This window comes from Branchiostoma floridae, chromosome 13, assembly GCF_000003815.2.
Source record: "Branchiostoma floridae strain S238N-H82 chromosome 13, Bfl_VNyyK, whole genome shotgun sequence".
NCBI classification, from domain to species: domain Eukaryota; kingdom Metazoa; phylum Chordata; class Leptocardii; order Amphioxiformes; family Branchiostomatidae; genus Branchiostoma; species Branchiostoma floridae.
The window spans coordinates 8,642,630-8,665,299 of NC_049991.1; the positions used below are offsets into that span (position 1 = coordinate 8,642,630).

Sequence of the window (22,670 nt, forward strand, 5' to 3'; positions counted from 1 at the left end):
CATGTATGTATGTACACACTTACACCCACTGGCATGTGTACACATAACTCGTGTATGTGCGCATACACAAGTCTCACGTGTGTGTACACACAGCCATGTATGTATGTGCACACTTACACTCACTGCGTGTGTACACATAACTCGTGTATGTGCGCATACACAAGTCTCACGTGTGTGTACACACAGCCATGTATGTATGTACACACTTACACCCACTGCATGTGTACACATAACTCGTGTATGTGCGCATACACAAGTCTCACGTGTGTGTACACACAGCCATGTATGTATGTGCACACTTACACTCACTGCGTGTGTACACATAACTCGTGTATGTGCGCATACACAAGTCTCGTGTGTGTGTACACACAGCCATGTATGTATGTGCACACTTACACTCACTGCGTGTGTACACATTACTTGTGTACGTGCGCATACACAAGTCTCGTGTGTGTGTACACACAGCCATGTATGTATGTGCACACTTACACTCTGTGTGTGTGTACAAATTACCCGTGTATGTGCACATAAATGTACACGCTCATGTGTGTGTAAACACAGCCATGTTTGTATTCGCACACTCTCTTCGTATACACATAATATGTATGTATGTCTGCAGAAATCTTATGTAGACGCAAAATATTTATGCAATATGCACATGCGCATGCTTGAGTATGTTATAAATAAAACGTGTGTTCGTACTCTCATATGTGCACCATACTTTTTTATTATGCATACATGGATATTCTTATGCTTGTTACAGGGTTCAGGATCCAAGATATCTTTCGATAGAACAACCTCAGTAGAATATTTTATAGCTGGAATTTTAAGTAACTGTAAGTATTTTAAAGGTTTTACGGTACTATCTTATTCCGTATTATTTTGTATCAATTCAAATCAACAGTGTTTTCCACTCAATCTGTTGCTTTTTTTGCACTGGAGTGTGCGTACAGATCAACCTGTTTTACGACAAGAACACCAGGTCAGCGCAGTTAAGTTTAATCAAGTTCAAGGTCCCTAGTCAGTGCAACTCCGACACTGTAACTATAGACGCCACAGCTAGACCGTTATTAACTTTCTGTTACCAATATTTAGCTACCGAGACTACATTCTAGACATCGCCTTTTTCGTGACGGTCGCTAGATATCAACTTAAAGCTTGATTTAAAGACAGACATCACAACCCAACAGCATATGAATCATTGTGTCACTCCCGTAAATGTATGTGAGAATATTTCAGTGCATGAGCGTCGTAAGACGTGTGTAAGCGCAGGGGCGTGTGTGTGTGTGTGTGTGTGTAGGAGCAGGGTCGTGTGTGTGTAGGCGCAGGGTTGTGTGTGTGCAAGCGCTGGGTCGTGTGTGTGTAGGCGCAGGGTCGTGTGTATGTGTAGGCGCACCAGGGCCGTGTGTGTGTAAGCGCAGGGTCGTGTGTGTGTAGGCGCAGGGCCGTGTGTGTGTGTGTAGGCACAGGGCCGTGTGTATGTGAGCGCAGGGTCGTGTGTGTGTATGTAAGCGCAGGGTCGTGTGTGTATGTAAGCGCAGGGTCGTGTGTATGTGTAAGCACTGGGTCGTGTGTGTGTGTAAGCGCAGGGTCATGTGTGTGTGTTTGCTAGATGTATATGTAATGCATCATTATTGTATGTATGTAATTTTGCAACATTTGGCCCTCGGTAGACAGGGATGGATGTTTGAATATTTTTAAGCACCAGGGACAGGTGTGTGAATATTGTTCAGCACCAGGGACAGAGATAGATGTTTGGATATTGTTCAGTACAACAGACAGGGACGCGTGTGTGAATGTTGTTCAGCACCAGCGACAGGGATGGGTGTTTGATATTATTCAGCACCAGGGACAGGGATGGATATTTGAATATTGTTCAGCACCAAGGACAGGGGTAGTGCAGATGTTTTCTAATGTATATAACGTTCTATTTGTTATTCTTTGATTTCAAACCAATGAAATATGAGCATTATCTCTGTGATCATTATGCCATGCTGTCTGATAATGTCTACAATGTATGTTCATCATTCTATTAATTGTGCACACATAGACAGACTGGGTTAAAGAACATGTACACTGTATGTTCACATGCTGATCATGATCATGAAGAGCAGCTACACGACATTGAAAAAAATGTCTTTGTTTTTATTTCCCCTGCCTTAGACCTGAAAGAAGTGCTAGGATCTGGTGACATCACCAACCCAGGCTTCACAAGGGGAGACCTTGTGAAGATTGCTGTGGACATCAACAAGCTAAGAGTCTTACAGGATGGGCATGGTGGATTTGTGGACAAAATGGACGAGGTATTTTGGTTTTTGAAACTGTAAGTCTAAGTGTGCATATATAATGCATTGTTGATGGCTATAGCAACACATCCAAGCCCTGACTACATTAGACTTAAATTGCTACAATGATAAAGTTAAAATAACAGAAAGTTCACTAAATACTACACTTTTCCCTGAAACATTTCAGCTACTTGAACTTGTAGGGAGTGTAAGCTTCATCGATAGGGATGGCGATGTCTATGTTCGATTCAGCATCAGAAGGTAAGTCTACAGTATAACAGTTGCATGCTTGTAGCTACATAGTTGGGAAAGGCATGAAGGAAACATAAGATGACACAATGCTTCAGCACAGTATAACATTCATCTGTCCCTTGCTTAAAAGCAATTTCTACATCTAGATTGTAAAGAAAAAATTTTGTATTTTCATGTGTATGAACATGTGTATGAACAAGTTATTGTCTATTTTACTCTTTTAAATATCAAAGTCTATGACCTAGTACTGGATAAATTGTCAGTGCTCATTTATTCCTGTATGTACTTGTCTAGTAACTGTTACAGAATGTATTTTGTGTGTCTGTTAGCCCTTTGTCGTAAAACACCAGCTTCACAGGCATGTGGTGTGCCAGCTGTGGCGTTATATTCCATTCAAGGGAGACATATATGATATATAATAGAAATTACAAAAGTGACAAAAATGGGTGAAAACGGTTGCAGTTTTGTGGAAGCCTTGTGCACTAACCAGATACTCTGATCCATATAGAATAGAGTTATCAACCATTTAGATATACTAGCTATATCATACTGTTATATATATATATATGTACCTAAACTAGAATTATTTAACAAAAGAAGATGCCCTTCAATGTATAATCATTATGAGTCATGGGATTAAGCAATCAATTGCAATACCAAATCTGCCCATGTCATCAAAATGTTCAAGTGCATTCATTATTCAATTCTACACAATACCCTTATCTCTATCATTTCAGGCTGTGCTTCAACCCCTATTCCCTGGCCAAGGTTACCCCAGAAGAGGACACATTCCATGTTGGAGACTTGGTACTGATCGAGCCGGATCAGGAACGATTCAAGGACCTCCAAAGACCTACAAAACATGGGCGATACAACGAAAAAATGCTTCCGGTATGAAAGACATGAATGATGTAGTTTTGAATACTATGAATGATGTATTTTTTAATACTGAGTGCTTATTTTAGCTGGATCAGTATAGAGATTAAGGGTTAGCCTTGGTCATGGGTGGTATATTGACTTATCAGTAGAACTAGAAGCTAAACTTGAGCATTGATTTCTTCACAATTAATCTTATTTACCATACTCTGAATTTCATCTTGGTCACAAAATTGGCACAAAGTATATTTGGATATTATGGTAATGTGTATATCTGCAATGTTACAGATGAACATGAGGTATCTTAGATTCTAGGAAAATTAGAGATATTCTTGATTCTAATCTGTCATTCAAAGGTGATGTTATGGATTCAGAAAAAAAGAAATTCAAGTTCAAAAAATTAATGTACTGATCCTGTCTTATAGGCCTGTGGAAAGGTTGGGAGGCTGCTGAATGTCATGGATCAAGACAAAGTGAGAGTGAAAGTCTTAGGGAGGAACTGGGTGCTAAATCCTCAGCTGGTAACCAGAATGGGTAACCCAGGACTTGGTGAGTCCATCTTCATCTTAGCTTGTGTTTATTTATAGTTCTCAATTTATAGCCTTATACAACTGCAGAGGGCTGCACCGTGAGAAAGTTGACCCATTGAAATTTGCACAGTAATGCAGTTTGGCAATACAACGGCCTGTCATAATGATGTAGCTTTGCAACATTTGAGTAGCTGCCTTGAATTTGCTTTAGGCACTGGTGACTGGAAATCAGCTGCCATCTGCGCTCCTAACAAGCATGACTGGAGCACAGGCCGCTGCCTGGTGTGTGTCAAATGTGGAGAGTGTACCCACTATGGGAGGTTGTGCCCCGCTCGGGACAAACCTGGACGATATCCTGGCAGGTTTGTGAAATCAAACTGATACTGATCAAGACAAAGAGTAAAAAGTTTGTAAGATGCATTAAAATCATCTTCAGAAGGCCTTAAATTCTTACACTTTGTCTAACAATCTTTACCTGATGCAGTTTGGAAAAAAATGCAATTGGCCATAAAGCATTATGATAAATGTATTAACTACATCATTATGGTAAAACTGGTACGAATCATTCAGTGGTAACATATTCCTTATATTTGCAGTTGTTGAATTCATCCCCGCAGGCAATCAAATATATGTAATCTTGTACAATGTTACATCATCACTTTTTATGGCATATTGTTTACCTGACATAAATATTGCTTCTTTAGCATATGTGGTTGTGGGAATGGCCATGCAGGCTGTGATGACTGTGGAACCTGCAGGTCATGTGCAGGAGAGATACAGATTCATGAGGATGTAGAATCTGATGGAAAAGATGCTCACGAGATGGGCTGGCAGGGCGAGGCAGTGGAGAAACTAGGTGTTGGAGGTAAGACTGTCATAGCTCCTAAAATTGGAATGTTTCATCAATCATTCCGTCCTTGATCATAACAAAAATTTCATCTCAAGTTATAATAATAACAATCATGTGCAATATTTTCATGAGCATCTCAAGTTGCTGAAATGATATCATTAAGTCCCTTTAACCTATTCAGCAGTTAAGGGAAACACTGAAATGAGGAGCAGAATAAGATGATGCTAATAAGAAACAGGCTGGTAAAAGAGGGATGAAATCTAGAAGAGAAAACAAATTTAAAGGCAAAAATCTGATCTACAGATACCTTGCATCTGAATCAAATAGGGATGTACATGACTAACTTTTAAGCAACTACCTTTCCAGCTTGTCAAATAAAACCCTCTTTTCTATATGTTCACAATTAATGAAAATATCTTATTTTTACTTTTTGTAAAGAGTGCCAACCAACTTCAAGTGAAAAGGCAGCTGCCCATAAAGTCATCTCAGCTGTCCTTAAGAAGATGAGCCAGGCTGTAGAACAGCTGAAGAAGAGTGAGAACAAACAATCCACAGATGCAGCAAGCATCAAAACTACCTTGGAGAACAATCTTCTCAGCCCATTCACAAAGTATGTGAGCAGCACACACAGGAAGCTGATGGGAGATCATCTGGCCAACATTGATGCAACCAGAGTTCTGTTGGATCAATACTTGAAGTGTGTACCCGCTGAAGACATCCGTGAGAGAGATGAACAGACATGCCTCCAACTTGAGTGCCTCCAGCTACTGCGGAAACTTCTCGTCCATGGCACAAACAGCAGCCCTGAGTTTTGTCGTACTGTGGGGAGAAGTAATCTTCTTGCTACACTTCTACAGGACCTGTCATCCTTCCACAAGAGGACACGAGATGACGTGAGTTGCTTTCAAGTGTTGGATAGAACTATGTAGAAGCCTGTTTAGATAGAGAACTATCTTAATCAAGTTAAATTTTTTTGTTTTAATACCAAATTATTTCAGAATCTGCATGCATACTACATGTAGGTTTTACCCTAAAGCTTGATAGAAACAGATCATAATTCATTATGTTTCTTGATTTCATAGACTTGGCCAGCCATCCATTCGATTGTCACAATCCTGTACAACTGTGCAAGAGTCCCGGAGAACCAAGAATATTTTGCCAGCTGCAACGTGGTGAGTGTTTTGACACCTTACCTGAGAAGCAAAGATGAAGGAATCAGGATCACTACACTGTCCTGCCTAGCATTCATCATAGAGGAGGAAAACCTGCATCTTATTAGACTGAACGTGGACATGGCAGAGCTGATTGTGTCCCTACTGAAGGATGCTGTTGGCACCCCAGAACACATCACAACAAGCTTAAGAGGAGGCAATAAGTATTCTGCCTTGCAAGTCACCACCATCATAAGCGTTCTTGTCCGGAATGATGAAAACAAGCAGATACTTGTTGCTCAAGGGATGGTGGACTTGCTCATCAGGTTAATACAAACTGGTGATGATGGAGAGAAGGAAGCTGCACTTTTGTGCATCAGAAGGCTGGCCGACAGTGATGTCATCAGTGGCATCATCAGAAGGGAAACAAAAGTGAAAGAACTGTTGCTTCAGATGAGGAAAGACAGAAAACTATCAAAGGTTGTTCGAGATGCAGTGACCATGACAGTAGACGTCCTGGAAAATGGGCCACCACAGGAAACAAAAGGTGAAATATTACATCTTGTTCTCCCAAAGAGGCTTTCACAGTTTTTTGGGTTGCAGTCCAGGATGTATAGTATTAAAGATAATAACAAGTTGTAATATTGTCAGTATCCATAGCCTTGCTCTAAATAATCAAATTTGGAAGACATATGAATCCTAGGATATTATTCAACTCAATCACTGCTGCAGCAATTTTTACATAGCATTACTGACTAAACTTTTTTTTACATACTATTCACACCATCCTTGATGCAGGACCTACTGCAGCTGCAGGAGCAGGAAGCATCAGCACTATCAAAGTCAACGACCTGTTAGTGGAGACAAAGACACCACTCGGAGGTGGAGGTTTTGGTGTGGTGTTCAGAGGGTATCACAGAAGGTGGATGATGAATGTGGCTGTGAAGAAACTTTATCCACTACCAAAAGAGCAAAGCCTGAGGTTCGAGACTGTTCTTTGTATATTTTAACTACATTTTCAAAATCAGCAAATAGAAATCTGCCAGTCAACTAGTGCAAATGAAAAACTATGTCTGACTCAATAATATACATGGTATATTGGTCCATTATATTTTGATACTCGGTGGCAATGGCTTACAAGTAGTGGTTAAGGCAAGTACAAGATCGTCTGGTCAGGGGTTCGATTCCTGGCTAGTGGTTGGGAAATGCAATTTAGCACAGATTTCCTGACTCCACCCACTGTGTAATTGTACAGCTGGGAAGTAGGGATGTGTACCGGTACACTGTACCGATACAGTACCGGTACAATCAATTAGGTACAGATACAAAAATACCGGAACCCTGGTGTACCGGTACTGGACCTGTATCTAATGAGTGCAAGCCAGGCAGGATAACAGGTCAGGGGATGGCCACTTTGACAGATAAAATTACTGTGAAATCACCATAGCAGTCTCTGAGCCCCAGTGAGGGAAAAACAACAAGGGTCAAATTTTTGTTGCATCATGTGTCTACCATAATAAACACGTTCTTATTGGTTCAAACATGCTTCTACCCTTTTTAATACATTGTTTTGCCGTTATAATATATGATATTCAATGCCATGCATTTAGGTCCGGACTCATTAGGTCCGGACCTGTACCTAAACCTCTGGATTCGAATCCGGACCTGTACCTAAATGTGGGTTTAGGTACGCATCCCTACTGGGAAGTGACATCTACAAATGTAAGTTGTAAAAGGTGGTGTAAGAAGATACAATGTAGATGGGCTCTGCGTTACAATAACATCTCTAAAGACAGTTGATAACAACCCACTACCCCTATGGCCTAAAAAAAGTGTGCCATGAATACATATTATAACAGTACAGTGTATTATATTAGCAAAAGTACCATGTATTTTCCAATTTCAGAGTCAGTGAGGCCCTCATTGAGGAAGCCAATTTCATGCGCCGTGCCCAAAATGCCTACCGGTTCATCGTTCCCCTCTACGGCGTGTGTGTTGATGAGAATCTGACTGCCCTGGTGATGGACTACATGGAGAATGGGTCTGTGTGGGACCTGATGTCCCGTGTCAAACACATAACCTGGTGGGCCTTGAGGTGGAGAATCTTACATGAAACCATCCTGGGGATGAACTTCCTACACAGCCTGGATCCACAGATCATTCATCATGACCTCAAGTCCCAGAATATCATGTTGGATGAAGACTTTCATGCAAAGGTAAAATACTTAATGTTATGTAAATATAACAACTTCTAAATTGTCCAGAATGCTATAATTGGACTATTAGCACTGACATTGCTGAACTCAAATTAAAAAAAATACCACAAAATCAATTTTTCCATCTGGCCATACAATACATTCTATCACATGTGCACAGCTACATGTACTACAATAACTGTAACAGTATTCATTATTTTTGCATAGGATGTACTTTACAGGTAGGTGCCCTCTGTGGCTGGTTCAGAGTGTATGTCACTATGTGGACTTCAGGGCTTTAGCCAGCGTCCGTTTTTCCGTCAATTGACGGAAATTTACTGTGTCTGACGGAAAAATTCTAAAACCAATCCGTCAACCTTGACGGACAAAAATCCTAGGTGGAAGCTACAGGCGGCTTGGGGACGCTGTCCACGGCTGTAAAAGCCACACACTGTTTGTTTTGCTATTGTTATGATTGTTGACAATGTGTGTCGGCGCTCTTTCGCATACGATAATCTCATTAAAACCGGTTTTTCAAGGTCTCAATGGCAACATTTACTACTTTGTAGTGTCATAGGAAAAATTAATTTTCGCGATTTTCACCACGATTGGAATTGGCTGACGGAAAAAAAAATCGAGCTGGCTAAAGCCCTGGTGGACTTGAGAAGCTGTAGATGGATCTGTATGACATAATGTATATCATGGTCCTAGACATTTTGCAATTATTCCATATCATTTTCTATTTGCCCTGACGCTCCATTTGTTCTTTGAAAAATTCTAAAAGCCAACAAATAGAACGTAAATTGGTTTGACCTAATGAGGCAAAATCCCTTGGTGAAGGTATACTATATGAGGACAGGGAACTCTAGGTTGAAAATAAAAGCAGCCTAAAATCTTAATTTTTAGTAAACAATTACATAGTCCTCTTTCATTATGTTAGAATTCATCAATGCACTTTATATTATCCACAGATCTCTGATTTTGGTCTATCCAAGTACAAGCACCTAGCAAGTAAATCTCGAGGAAGTGAGGTCTGTCTTGCTGGTACAATTACACACATTCCCCCAGAGAACCTTGTGGACATCCACCTAAAAGCTGGTGAAAAGTTTGATGTATACAGGTAAGCAACATACATGTATACATGAAGTTCACAAGTTAGATATGATGATGTAGGATAATGTAATCATTACATCGTCAATCTGATTGGTTAGGCTGATTGGGTTATATTACTTATAATACATCAATATTACTTATAATACATATTACTTATAATACATACTATGGTTGGTAAAGATGGGTCAGCCAGTAAGTTTCAATTTCTTGATGGCCAACGTCATCACCAGTCAGTCAGGGGCAGGTCACAGTATATAATATGTATATAGGGATGGACCCAAACAGAACACTCAGCTTTAAATAGCTTTTGCCAATCTTGATGATATACTGTAAATACATCATAAAGCCATGGACTTGGCAAACTTCAGTACAAAATGGGTGGTGATCATTTTTAAAAAGCTATTCAGAAGAAAGCTTTTCATTACAACTGTAGATAGCATCATACAATGATCAAAAGAAATGGCCAAGATGTCATGGTTCAAGACTCGAGTTTCCTACCTTTTTCAGATGAATTTAGATACTATTTTTTGCTGTTAACTTAATGTTTCCTATTTCTTCCTGGATTTAGCTTTGGAATACTCATATGGGAGACTTTGACAGGACAGGCACCATATGAAAGTAAGTTACAAAAGCTTATTTTGAGCTTGTACCTACAATAGTTAGCATCTTTTCTATTTGTAAACAACAAGTTGTGCATGTTGAGATTATACATATGGGGGACTTTATACAACATGCTGCACTGCATTTTGAAACAAATGAGTTACTGTGTACCTTTGCGCCACCTTTGGTGGCTTGAGGAACTCTTATTTTAGCTATGAAATTGGGGCGTCTCATTGTTAATGATTCTTTCTGTGCCCTTACATGTGTAGATGCCCACAACTCTTCTCATATCCGGACAGCTGTCATCAATGGACAGCGCCCTGACAAAAAGGCCATTCCCAAAGTTGGCCCAAATGAGCTCTCATTCTTTACAACACTAATGGAGGAATGCTGGCGTACATATCCAGGAGAGAGGCCACAGTTCAGAGGTCAGTACATTGAATATTAAAGAGAGACACCCATCAAAACTCGAAAACACATAAAAGAAACCAACATAACTATCAAGAAGAATATATATAGGTGACCTGGGATGCTGAACTTTAAATATGCTGACTGTAGTGTACCTGCATTGCACTACTACTGGTACATGTAGTAGCCATCAAAAAGTATAACTTGTACATTTTGTGTTAAGCTTTATGTTTTGAGTTCGATCCTGCATAACAGTACTATATTATACTAATCATACAGGCTTGTACACACCGCTGTCTTTTAACAAATATTGTCTTTAATTTTTCTGCCTTTGAAGAGTCATGTCATGATATACTATAGCTAAATGTTTATGGATTGTAGGTAAAATTTCCATGCAAGCACAAGGCAGATCTGAATTAACTACGTGTTGAAATTTTTGCTGAAAAAAAGGAAAAAGATTACCCAATTGCAAACAAGTTGAAATATAGGGATGTTTCTGATTAGAAGCAGGTTAGTTAAGCACATGCGGTCAGCTTTCTAAAATGATCTGCATTGTATCTTTTGTAACTACACAATGTATGTGTTCTCCCGTGTATGGGGAGAGCCATACCCCATGCACGTTAAAGAACCCCCACACGTGCGATGGTGCGGTGTGTGTTGGTGCAAATCCTTCTGTCGGGAGTTGGTGATTCACTTCAAATCACCCGCATCGGCCTGGCGAACCTCTGTCTCGTATCAGCCACATGGTGAATTACATCATTCACCCGGACGGGAGACCTGGCGCATCCCAGTCTTGTAATTAGCCATACGAAAGGGTATGTCACCCCGTAAGGGGCGGTATAACCCCGTCGTGTGTAAACATGACATGTTTGATCACGTCGACCGATGATGATGATGATGTATGTGTTCACAGACCTTGGTGAGAGAGTGCATGGTGTAATGCAGCGGACAAATGTGCAGATTGCAGAGGCGATACATGCAGTGAGAACCGCACTAGGTAAAACTATTTGCAGTTTAATTGAATAGTGATGACGTTAAAATAAGTTGCAGTTCCTCTCTGTCTATGTAACACCATCTATTTGGAGTGTGAAGTCATCTTACTTTCACATGGGGACGTTTGACAGGCATCTGATTATCACTAAAAACATGACATTAAAAGGTGCATTAGATATGGCTGGGAATTAAAAGCATTAATCTATAATTATGAATTATGTAGCCATAGAAAAATAAAACAGGAATTACTGCTGGTAGTATTCCTCTGACACTTACTGACTCAGTAATATTGCATCAAACTTTTTACAGGGAAAGAAAAGGAACAAGAAGTAACACAACCGTTTGCTGCAGATGATGGTCCAGATGCATAGTCAAAAACACTGAGAAACATCAGCTGAAGGCATTAAATAGTTAAATCATGGAAATATTTAACTCTGAATACCTAACTCTGAGTATTTTTGTGTATACTGTAGGTGTGCCCCTAATATTACAGTTACCACTTCTGTGCTTTAGAAGAGTATTTAAGCATGACACATATGAATACATTGATGTAAATTATAAAGGACAAATTTGAACTTCATGATTTATTTTTCTTTTGATGCTGAAGATTATATAACTAAATCATAAGACATATTCATATTAGGACAGTACAGTATTTTACTTTGATGACTTGGTGACAATGGCTAGTATGTGCAGTTGTATGTTGCTGCTTTACACATAAGAAAAGAAGAATATTGAGTGTACTAGAATATGTTATTCTCATTCAATAAAAGATGTAAGAATGCAGCTACATGTAGAACATATTACATTGTGTGATTATTGCAGCAAAAGCAATTCAATTGAGGCTTGAGAAGTTCAACATAGACTTCAAACTCATTATCTATTATTCACATAGCTGAATAAATTAATATGATTGTTACAAGCTTTTGAAGAAAAGTTGTTGAAATCTCACTAATAAATGTTGCTAATCCTGTCAAAAGTAAAGATTATCTTATTGACAGGATACTGTTAAAAGGACCAATTCCTAATGACAAAAATCTTTTCACTGTTTGAACTTACTGTCAGTCAAGTGAAAAAATCTCATTCACAGAAAATTTTGTCAATAGTTTGGAAAAATATTATTGACAGGAACATCTTTACAACAGTGCAAATTGCAGTGAAGAAATGTTTTCATTGTCAGGAACATCCTGTCCAAGAAAATTTTCATTCCAACGATTAAGTACAACAAGTCTGGCAATAAAAATGTTATTGCCATGGCGACAATGGTCTAAATAGTGGTGAACAGAACAAAACTCAAAGTCAAACTGGGAATTGACTGGAAGTTCCTGTCCTGAAGAGTTTTTTTCCCAAACGGATATGATGCAACTTGAGACTATTATAGTTTCAAAATGCCACTGTTCGTAGATCTACCTACTATTTAACACTAGGCTAGTATTATCGTATCATGTATGTACGTAAGTACTATTTATCTGTTCTTTGTGCATAGCCATCTCACCACAGCCCTACTCAAGACTGTTTCTCTGCCTCAAATTAAAGTGCCTTCCCCTAGACTTCCATCTACTCTGACTGAAAATCCAGTGACCCTACCCAACACTGGATTGTGGCTTCCTCCAGGTTGGAATGCCAGTGGTCCTGCCCAACACTGCCACCCTCGCTGGAATTTCATCAATCTGTGGCCAACTGTCCCAGTTTTCTAGGCTGAATGCCTCCAGCCCCAAAGGGATTCTGCATGACCTACTTTCTACCAGTGGCTGGAATTCCAGCAGCCCTGCCCAACACCGGCTCCCTGACTGGAATTTCAAACATTCCTATGGACTAGCATTCCTGTGGACACATTTCTGTACAATTCCTATAATTCTTGCAGACTGAACAGAATACTATACTATTTGGCTTGCCCCTGAGATGTCGCCAAAATGTAGGCATCCCACAACAGCCAATGCTTATTATAAGAGGATCTGCATGGGGGTCCCGATGACGATCTACGCTGAATTCAGAAGAGCCCCCTACGTATTACGCTAAATCAAGGAAGGCAATTACGCTAAATGTGGTCGCCTCGCAACGAATTACGTAGATAAGATGGTCTTCCCTACGAATTACTGGAAATAAGATAGGCTGCCTACGCCTTACGTTGAAGAGCATGGAAATACCTCTTGTAAGTTAACATTACTATGGTTTGGGTGTGTCGCATAACAGTTACTTTGGTTGGGGTGTGTGGCATGGGCAAAGTAGGTGCGTTATAATGTCACTGGTTGAGCAGACAAAATTGCTGTGTGGTGCAGGAATTTTAGTTTGTGCGTTGAGCAGGTAAACAAGTGTGTTCAACTTGGTATTTGTACGTGTCGGCTACGGTAGAAACTTCCTTGATGAGAGTCTGTCTCGGAGGGGTTCGATGAAAGAGCTGGGCTGTCTACCTGGGCTGTGTACCTGGCCTGGCTATCACGTCAGGCTACTCGGATCCCCCCATTCATAGCCCCATCATATGGCACTCAGCTGATTGACAGGCATAGTAATTGCTAATCTCTAACCCTGCTAGTGACCTGAGGTTGGCCTGTCCATGTGCACCACTGGCTGGGCCCTTCGGGAATGTGTCTGGGAGGCATTCCTTGCAGGAACACAAGTACTACCAGCACTGTGTGTAGTAATAATTATCATTATGGGGATGTGTCCCAGATCCTAATTTTGAAGCTGTTTAGTTTTGCATTTCAGGACTACATGTATTCCTAAAAGCTGTTAGTCAGGACTGTTCCTAAAATGAAGTATTTGCAAACTTTAAGTAACAAATGACTCCGATTTCACATGTTATATAAAACCTTGATAAAACCTAGTCTAGAAGATACTCCTTTATCATTCTATTTTGTAAAAAAATTGTAAATTGTGGATAACAATCCACAGCCTCAAAAAGGCTAAGTGACTACCGACAGGGTCCTCACCAGGGGATGGAACAAGGTCGGCCCTCCACTATGTTCCTGGCCCAGCACCACTATAACGTTACTACTTTTAAAATTTAGTGTGTTTCTTCCTATTTTCCTGGTTAGGTTTGCTAAAATTCATGACAATTCACACTTTTTGTGCCAAGCGGTGTCACTTTTCCAATCAGCATTGGCTGCAAAAACTTGCAATTGTGAATGGCGATGATCAAAACAATAGTTGCTTCACTCTTGCTAAAGGAATTGCTATTATTCTTGGAGAACTTGACACCTTCTGTGATTGCAAAATGATCCCATTTTCATGAAAACACTTAAACAGTGCAAATGTGATTACTTCACAATCTTTACACTTAACAATCTCAACTTGTCAGAAAATAAGATTAGGTTTTCCAAAAATAATCATCTTACCATCAGGTTATTTTTGCCAGTCTCTCTACTATACTAAAAATTCTGGGGAGAAACCTGACCGAGATTGTATATGTCAATATGGCATACTAGTATAGAGAACAAGGAGGTACATGTAATTATACCCCCCTTGGTCAGTACAACTTTAGTTTTACAGTGATGTATGCTCGTCCTTCTTGTTGTACGAGCTGAGATTTTCTGTCCTAGAAGATAGATATTCAATAAAGAAACAAATTAAACACATACACACACGCACACACACGCGCACACACACACACACACACAGTGCTGGTACTTGTGTTCCTGCAAGGAATGCCTCCCAGACACATTCCCGAAGGGCACAGCCAGTGGTGCACATGGACAGGCCAACCTCAGGTCACTAGCAGGGTTGGAGATTAGCAATTACTATGCCTGTCAACCAGCTGAGTGCCATATGATGGGGCTATTGATGGGGGGTTCTGAGTAGCCTGACGTGATAGCCAGGCCAGGTAGACAGCCCAGGTAGACAGCCCAGCTCTTTCATCGAACCCGTCTCGGAGAGCCCAGCACGAGTACTGAATGATTGACTTGAGGGACCAAGAGGCCACGTCTAGCGAAATAATAGACGTTAAACGAGGACAACAGCAACAACGCAAACTTTGAGCACCCGATTTCACAACCTGATGGAAGCATCTAACTCAACTCGATGAAGTAAATTGCGACAAACACATTTTGCACACAGTACAGTGCAAAATTGTAGACACCAAGCTGTAGACTAACGAATAAATCCGATGAAAGGCGATGTCGTGAGCAATATATATTACACGCCAAGCTTTAATATGTTAACGTTACATAGTATTACGTTAGGTGTGTGTTTGTTACTCTGTTTGGCAAAATGTTAGTGATAAGGTTCGTAACGTTACCCATGCATGAAGTAAAAGTTGTTGTCCTCAGCAGCCTCCTCGCAGCACATGTGCGCGCCCGGTCGCAGGAATGTGCCGGGATTGCAAAACCGTGAGACTGAGTATAAGTGCCCGTTGTGGAGATATTTCAGGTGCCTACTAAAGTCCAATATGAATGTGGGTTTTAACTTCTTATGTTACTACCTTAAAAGTATCTTGCATATGTATGTCAGCTTTACTTGTCCCACAAAAGCGTTAATGTTAAAGTAAAGTAAAATTGTAAATTCTGATCTGATATTTTTGGCGACGCTTTCGGGGAGCGGGCCATTAGTATTAGCCAACTCGCTGGCGAGTAGCGACCTTCGGGAGCGGAACAAAGCTAACAAGGCTGGACTCCAGGCTACATTAATATGAGTCACACAACGGTTGTGAGTGTTCCTCTGCCGTGGCGAAATCTCAATACTAGATAGAGATTTGTTTCCGATCCACTTGCCTTAGCCAATGCAAAGTAGGTTTAGCTAAGGTCAGAAATATTATGCAACTGAGAGTTGGGTCTTGGACAATATCAATCAGTAATATTTCTATCGATATCATGATGGCAGCAAAGGGAAAGTCAGTTGACAAACCGCCCACCAACTGTACAACTGCGTACATATTTTGGCATCAATTATTGACAAAAACAACGCCTTGCTCGTTACCCAGAGATAACTCATATACATTGTAAATACTGTCCAGACCATCCATAATTCTCAGGCCAAGTTGTACCGATCTTTGTCAATACATTTTATCTGTTTTTCACACAAATGGTTGAGCACGCTGCTCTGCTTTTCTGCTTCTAATTTACCCAAGAATAAGCGGCCGTAAGACAAGTGATTGTGGAATAAATTTATTCCATAATTTTGAAATGATTCAATTCCGAAGTAGCGTGAGTCACCTGGGTCCTTTTCTACATAATCCTCTTCAGACTTTATTTTGCCAGAATGGTCTGTGCCGAACCAATGAGTGTCGGTCCATTCTAGATGTATAGTAAAGCTAGTAAAGCAGGGCTTTCTCGGACACATCACAGCCGTAATTAATGCCGGTGCGATAAACCGGCACCTGCATGCGACATTATCCAGTCCGCATTTTGGAGATCCAGGGAAGACAAAGGCCAGAGTTTAGTCCAGCCGAGGCTGAAAGAAAGAGGAAGCCAAACGCCGGATGTTAGTCCAGACAAGCAAAACGCCAGAGCATAGTCCAGGGAAGCCAAACTCCAGAGCATAGTCCAGGGAAGCCAAACTCCGGAGGATAGTCCAGGGGCACCAAGCGAGGTTAGTCAAGAGAAGCTAAAACGCGAAGTTAGTCCAGAGAACCAAGCGCCAGAGGTTAGTCCAACCGGGAAGCTACATTTGTATTCCTGTTAAAGACGTTAGGTAGTTACTGTAACAGTCTCTTTTCTTAGATAAGCATATAAATTGCCAGACTGAAATAAACTTCTCAGTAGAGCTAACGAAGATTCTATAACGTCCCAAAAACATAATCTGTCTAGAGACATCGTGTCATTCCGAGCACTCTAGATATGTATGCCTTCAGGGGTTCCACTATGGTTATTGGGGGATCCATTTGCAAACCAATATTGTAAAACAGTGCAGTATGTGAAAGTTTGTATATCTGACCCGTATGGCGTCCATTCTCGCAATCTAAATAGCTTCCTTGGCAGGCTGGTTGGTTTGGTTTCTTGTTGCTTGATGCCTCTATGAAAATTGAGTTGTTTTTTGGCGTGTCTGTCTGTAAGTGGTTCCGTTTTGTATAGTAAAAATAACGAGAATTTCGTCGTGACAGGTATAAGTCAGTAAAAGTTGTGAATGACCATGTTCAGATTTTTTCCATGTGGAATCTATTTGCATAACCTATGATAAAATGTGAACATGGAATAAAGCCTTTTTTCACACATGTACAATATATGTAATTTTGGTTTAAAACATTATCATTAAAAATCATCCTAACTGTATTTATATTATCAATGAGACAATGTTTAACAGGAAATTTACAAATGCTTTTTAAACGTATGAGGTCTCGAAACTCTTCTTAGGTGCTGTTTTCAGATTGTATGTCAGTTCTGATTGTGCCAGGTTTCTAACAGACCGCCGGTTTAATCAAAACCTGCATACAATCAGAATATCAGAGCATGATAAGCCAACAAAAAGCCCAATCTGCAAGCCTGCTTAAAAGACTAGACCTTTGGTCGTCATCTGAGGCTTAACAGTGTTTAATAGTAGGCGGAACGTTTGAAGCAACGTGAATACATTATCTTCTCCTTCTTACAGCTACAGGTTACAAGCACGCCGTTCATTCCTGCCGTTAGTGGACACCGAGCTCACCACTTCAACAAACCAACTGAAAAGAGCTACAAGGTCTACAGTTGCAGCAATGTCATCTCCTACAGCTCACCACTTCCATCTGAAGACTACTAAGAAGATAAGTCCGCTGATGTTTCTCTTCTTAAACATTATAATAGCCCCTTGTGTAGCTGACGACAGCTTTTGCCTTGTCCCCCAATGTGTGAAAGAGGACATGTCGATGTGTTACCAAGGAAGCATTGGCGTACACATACCAAATGATGACTCTATATGTGCATTATGTGACGATGTAGATGTTAGCATCACCAATGTGAGGCAGTCACATACTAAAACCTGCCTGTATCGTACCCCTGCAGCTCTGGCCATAAAAGGCTACCCATTCATGGTTCTATCTGCAAAGATATTACCTCTTGACCATTCCGTGGTCAAAGCACTTATTCTGGTAGATGATCAGATAAAACATATTGAGGAGAAGTTAATGAGTAACTTCACTGCCCTGTTGAGTTTGGCCCTGGACTTTAATGAACTGGTACATGTCAAGCGGAGCTGGTTCAGTGGTTTGACAAAGCTGCGCTTTTTGACCATGTCTTATAATCAAATTGCAATTATAGATCCCGGCAGCTTTGAGGACCTAATCTCTCTTAATTACCTGAACCTTGAAAACAACCTTTTAAAGCTTGTCAACCCTGCCTGGTTCCCCGTAAAGCAGAACCCAATTCTATATAAATTGGACCTGGGAGCCAACCGTATTGAGAGGGTTCCTGCAAAGGCATTTCAAAAGCTGAGAAATCTCGAAATCCTAAACATGAGGGAAAATCCATTGTCTTGTCTAGACAGGGACGCATTCTCCGGATTAGATGATCCGCCATTGCTCCATTTGAGCGGCGAAAAGCTAGTTACAATCAAAGATGCAGTCTCAAGTCCTATGCCATGGAATCTTCGTACGCACAAATTTTCGAACAGAAGGAACATTGTGAGACAGGTGATACGGTTTGAGGTTCCGAATGTCCTTGTCTGTTTGACGCACGATGTCCTTCAAAAAAGACAATCCTTCGAATATATATTTGATGACTCATCCGTCCCACGGAGATCTTCTGCAACATGTCCGGAAGCGAATTTTAAGCTACAAATACAGACACCTGTTGTTGTCCTTGTCACGAACGGATCATTCCACAAACAGGTGTCTAGCAATCCTCTGTGTAAGCGTGTATGGGAAGATAACCAAGGCGTAACCATCCCTTTACAGGGCGGACCGAGCCTCAAAGTAATTTCCCTGGGTACGAATGAGCTAGCCATTGTTAACTTTGCTTTTATGCTGTACAACGTGAATTATGTCAAAACAACCAACGCAACTGAAGCAGAAAACTACAATAGTAGCGCATCTACACCAGGCACAGAGAATGTGACTTGCATGGAAATCCAAGAGAAATGCTTTGATGACAAGTTCGTTGTGGACAAAACAAGCTCCTCAACATCTCAAGCAAAACAAACAGTGCCTACGTATACACCGACGTACCAGACAACATCCACCACAAGCACCACTTTGTCCAAACCTAAGCCTATTGAAATGGAGACATGGTCATTCAATGTGGCCATGCCCGTTCTACTTGTTATGTTATGTATTCTGTTTCTCTCGTTGTTTGTATGCTTCGTATATAAGAAACGGCGTCCAAACAATCATGGCGCAGAAGCCACCAGTAGTGACCACACAATGGCAGTTCCTAACGTTTCTCTCCCCGGCTTGGTAAGATCAGGTTCCCTCCCTGACTTACGACGAACACACAGGGAGGTCCCAGATGATACACTCTCCTGTAAGTCACTACCTGCTGATCTCCACTCTATCGAACCGACTTACTCTGAAATCCCAGATCATGTAGCAGCAGCACAGCGTCCTCTCCCTGAAACCCCTCACACGTACTGGCAGATTCCAGATCACTTAGCTTCAGCACAACGGCCCCTTCCCCCCATTCCTTGCACATACGATGAGATTCCAGATAACTTTGTAGACCAGATAAGAAGGCATTCCCTTCCTTGATATCACAAACGGATGAAGTCTTCAAATAGCATCAGCACAGCGGCTTCTCTCTGAAACCCCTCACACGTATTGGCAGATCCCAGATCACTTAGCCGCAGCACAGAGGCCTCTTTCTCCCTTCCCTCACACATACTTAGAGGTTCCTGATGACTTTGTACTCCACACAAGAAGGCTAGCCTCCATCCATGATGTAACAGGAATACATCCGTCGGAATTAGTCGACGTAAAAGATGACACTGTCTCCTGTAAGTCAGCACCTGCTGCTCTGCAATCTGGCTAATCTATCTATTGGAAGATCTAGAATGACGATAATATAATATAATGACGAGCCTATTCTACCATACGCTGCTACTGCAGAGACATCGCTTACTGAAGTCGGCAAATCATTGCCCTCGGACTGGATAGAATAGTCAATACGCGCAGCGTGTCACATTTTATGAACACTGTCCTTGTGGCCAATACGAGAGAGCAAATATAGCGAGCAGAAACATATTTGGTGACCATACTACCGACCACGATGTGAGAACATACCTCAATACAACAGATGCTTCTGGAGTTTCGTCCGTCAGCCAAGCCGTTCTTTCCACACTATCTGACACTTACTGGCCATGGTGTGTTCCAACAAAGAGACCACGAAGCAAACCACGAAGGGCCTCTCTACCGACTCTGCCCGACAGCCACTGGTCGTCGGCAATCTCAAGAGAGGAACCCCAAAACACACCACTCAGAACCCCCTTAACGGTATTGCCCAACACCTACTGGCCATGGGAGAATCCCCGAAGATGGAGGCCCGGAAATACACCACCCAGGGCCACCCTGACCACTCTGCCTCTGCCTAACACCTACAGGCCACGAGAGATTTAAGATAGGGGCCCAAAACTAACCACTAAGAGGCTCGACCTCCCTACCCAAACTAACTAACATTTGACAACAGCAACTCTTAACAGTTAGAAGTAGGTTTGTCACAGCACTATTTCTTTCACTCAAATGAACAATCACACATTTTCCCAACTTTGACATTTTTCATATAGAAACAAGGTTTGTCTCTTTTTAATTGTTTTAATTGTTCACATGTTCAATGCAGACATTGGGTAAAAATGTCAACTCAAAAGATACAACACCATTTTCTGTCTGCAATCGGCATGTTAACTGTGAAACAGTGTGAGAGGGCACAACTGCAAGTCTGGTTGGGAACCTGGGAATGGTAGATTACAACTAAGTGATGAAATGTATGTATATATAAAAAGGCATGCAACACTCTCCTATGAGATTAATACTAGCATTGTAGCGTTATTGGTATAAGATATTGCTATAGTCGTTAATATAGGTCACCGAGACAGGGACCTCTTGTCTGTCATGCATATGTGCGACATCTGGAAGGAATTCGTGACATCAACTGATGGATGATCTGAACTGAATACAGGAGAACTGTCATCTCATCATGTTGTGACATAGATTGGCCGGTTGTACATGTTGCAATAATCCTTTGTAACTAGACTCGGAGTATTAGTGATGAAGATTGTTAGATGTTTGTAGGGCGGTGGATGCATGTTAGACGTTATAGAATGACGTGCAGTATATTACCCACCTACGGATCCGGAGATAACTGTGTAGGCAGCTTCTCAATAGCGAGACTTCGATAATTTCTTTCTTTGTCATTATGATTTCTATTGTAGGTGCAAGTACCAAACTTTTCAAGGAGCTTGTTATGAATTGTTTGTAAATATGGTCCAACTATATGGTCCAACATTTCCAACCTGTTTTGGCGAATGATTAACTCAAGAAGGTATTGCCGTTTAGCCAAAGGCTTACTGCCCTGGCCACCTGGGTTTCGACATAGTAATCATCTTCTGGTTTTATGTTGGCAGATTGGTCTGACTTCCAGTTTCTTTAGACCAATAGCGTGTCTTTCTATTCTGAAAATATGTTAATGCGAAAGAAACAATGTCTTCTTTAGTGAATGCACCCTGCAGATAAAACATAGCCGCTGATCTTTAACTCACCAACAGAGTTTTAACTATCCAGTACGGAATGGTGAATCAACCACCTGTATGCCAGATCATTCTTTCTACTACGGATGATTAACTGGGCCACCTGTGTCCGTTTCAACCTAGTAATCATCTTCTGGGTTTATGTTGGCAGATTGGTATGAGTTTCCGTGTTTTTTTTTTAATTCTGAATATTCAGCTTTGCCGTACCAATAGCGTGTCTTTCCATTCTTAGAATTTGTTAGAACGAAAGAAGTAGTGTCTTCTTTTCTTAAGGCGCTCCCGCAGATACAAGCAGCAGCCACCAATAGATATCCAACCATACATCGTGGACTGAATGGTGACTCAACCAGATCATTCTGTCAGCATCTGAGGTCTAACGAGGAACCAAATACAAACAACAGAGACAGTCCAGGAAAGCCAGGTGCAAGAGGTTAGTCGAAAAGAATTGATGTCTTTAAATGAGAATTCGTGATTTCTGTTTCAATGGCATAATAGGTTTGTAACGGTTCATTCAATGGTTTCGTGTTCGAAGTAACTAAAGTGACAATTAACTTTAGAAGGAAACGAAAGAAAGGGACACTTTTGTGTCGATGCACTATTATTATTATTTTATCATTATAGTTCTCCTGTCGATTCGACAGATGAGCAGGCAGATAGGCGCGCGTTTTTACCTGTTTTGCCTGACCTGCACATGACTTTTTATGGTGAAGGAGGGGTGCAATTCCTTCTACACCCTCTCGTCTATTGGAGCACTAAATCTCACAGGGACAGAACTGTATGACACGTGTGAGACGGCTTCAGTAGTTGCAGCTTTGTTGTTCGGAGTATCCGTCTCCTAG

At 41.0% G+C, this 22,670-nt stretch overlaps 1 protein-coding gene across 1 annotated transcript in view; it reads left to right on the forward strand.

Moving 5' to 3' along the window:
- LOC118429444 overlaps window positions 1-12,209 on the forward strand; it is a gene marked incomplete in the record, with an annotated part of 40,353 nt that extends 28,144 nt beyond the window's left edge. Inside the window, 15 exon segments of the mRNA XM_035839929.1 lie at window positions 2,164-2,303; window positions 2,473-2,546; window positions 3,275-3,428; window positions 3,839-3,962; window positions 4,155-4,305; window positions 4,648-4,808; window positions 5,232-5,686; window positions 5,876-6,491; window positions 6,743-6,926; window positions 7,851-8,160; window positions 9,111-9,259; window positions 9,821-9,870; window positions 10,122-10,280; window positions 11,174-11,257; window positions 11,563-12,209. Of these exon segments, the coding sequence (XP_035695822.1) occupies window positions 2,164-2,303; window positions 2,473-2,546; window positions 3,275-3,428; window positions 3,839-3,962; window positions 4,155-4,305; window positions 4,648-4,808; window positions 5,232-5,686; window positions 5,876-6,491; window positions 6,743-6,926; window positions 7,851-8,160; window positions 9,111-9,259; window positions 9,821-9,870; window positions 10,122-10,280; window positions 11,174-11,257; window positions 11,563-11,624 (2,873 nt within the window).
- Window positions 12,210-22,670: the final 10,461 nt, after the last annotated feature.